The sequence below is a fragment of the Myotis brandtii genome, unplaced genomic scaffold (genome assembly GCF_000412655.1).
Source record: "Myotis brandtii unplaced genomic scaffold, ASM41265v1 scaffold494, whole genome shotgun sequence".
NCBI classification, from domain to species: Eukaryota; Metazoa; Chordata; class Mammalia; order Chiroptera; family Vespertilionidae; genus Myotis; species Myotis brandtii.
Window position 1 is genome coordinate 2,179,284 of NW_005368860.1, and position 558 is coordinate 2,179,841.

Here is a 558-nt window from a genome sequence, read left to right on the forward strand (position 1 = left end):
GAGTGAAAAGGAGGCGGCGGCCGCGGCTGCGAGCAACAGATCCGGGCGCTGCGAGCTCACCCGCTCTGCTGTTGGGCGATTTTGTTTTTGTAATTTCCTCCAAATCTATTAATTTGGAAAACCTTGCATTTTTTAATGGCGCTGGCCCTGGGTCAGCGGGCGCTTTTCTCTGCCTCAAGATGGGCTTTGCCGTTTCCGTCGTGGGCACCCGTGGTGGTCTGATTGTCAGCCTTCTCCGGGCATTTTTAAGGCCAAGAGCCGAGCGCTGCATGTAGGCAAATCACCCTACGGAGCGGTTTGGCTTTTGAAATTATTGTTATTATTTTGGGCAGAGAACAGTCGACCTCGGGCACTCGGTCCTCTTTGCTGGAGAGGCTGCGAGTGTGAAATTCCTCCCGGGGTGAGCAAGCCCGGTCCCGCGCACAGTCCAGGCGGCCCAGCGTGTGCGTCCTGTCCCCGCCGGCGCCGGGAAAATGGAGGCTGTGATTGAGAAGGAATGCAGCGCGCTCGGAGGCCTCTTCCAGACCATCATCAGCGACATGAAGGTAGGTCGCCGGG

General features: G+C 57.7%; 1 protein-coding gene across 7 annotated transcripts in view; it reads left to right on the forward strand.

Moving 5' to 3' along the window:
- Positions 1 to 558, forward strand: part of MTSS1 (metastasis suppressor 1) — a 145,028-nt gene that overhangs the window by 472 nt on the left and 143,998 nt on the right. For 6 of the 7 annotated variants that reach the window (XM_014548055.1, XM_014548056.1, XM_014548054.1 and 3 more), the window contains exon 1: positions 7 to 545. In XM_014548055.1, coding sequence (XP_014403541.1) covers positions 474 to 545 — 72 coding nt within the window. In that variant the 5' untranslated portion in view covers positions 7 to 473. Of the gene's footprint in view, positions 1 to 6; positions 546 to 558 lie in introns of those variants that run through there. The other variant, XM_005876660.2, reaches the window with a different exon arrangement.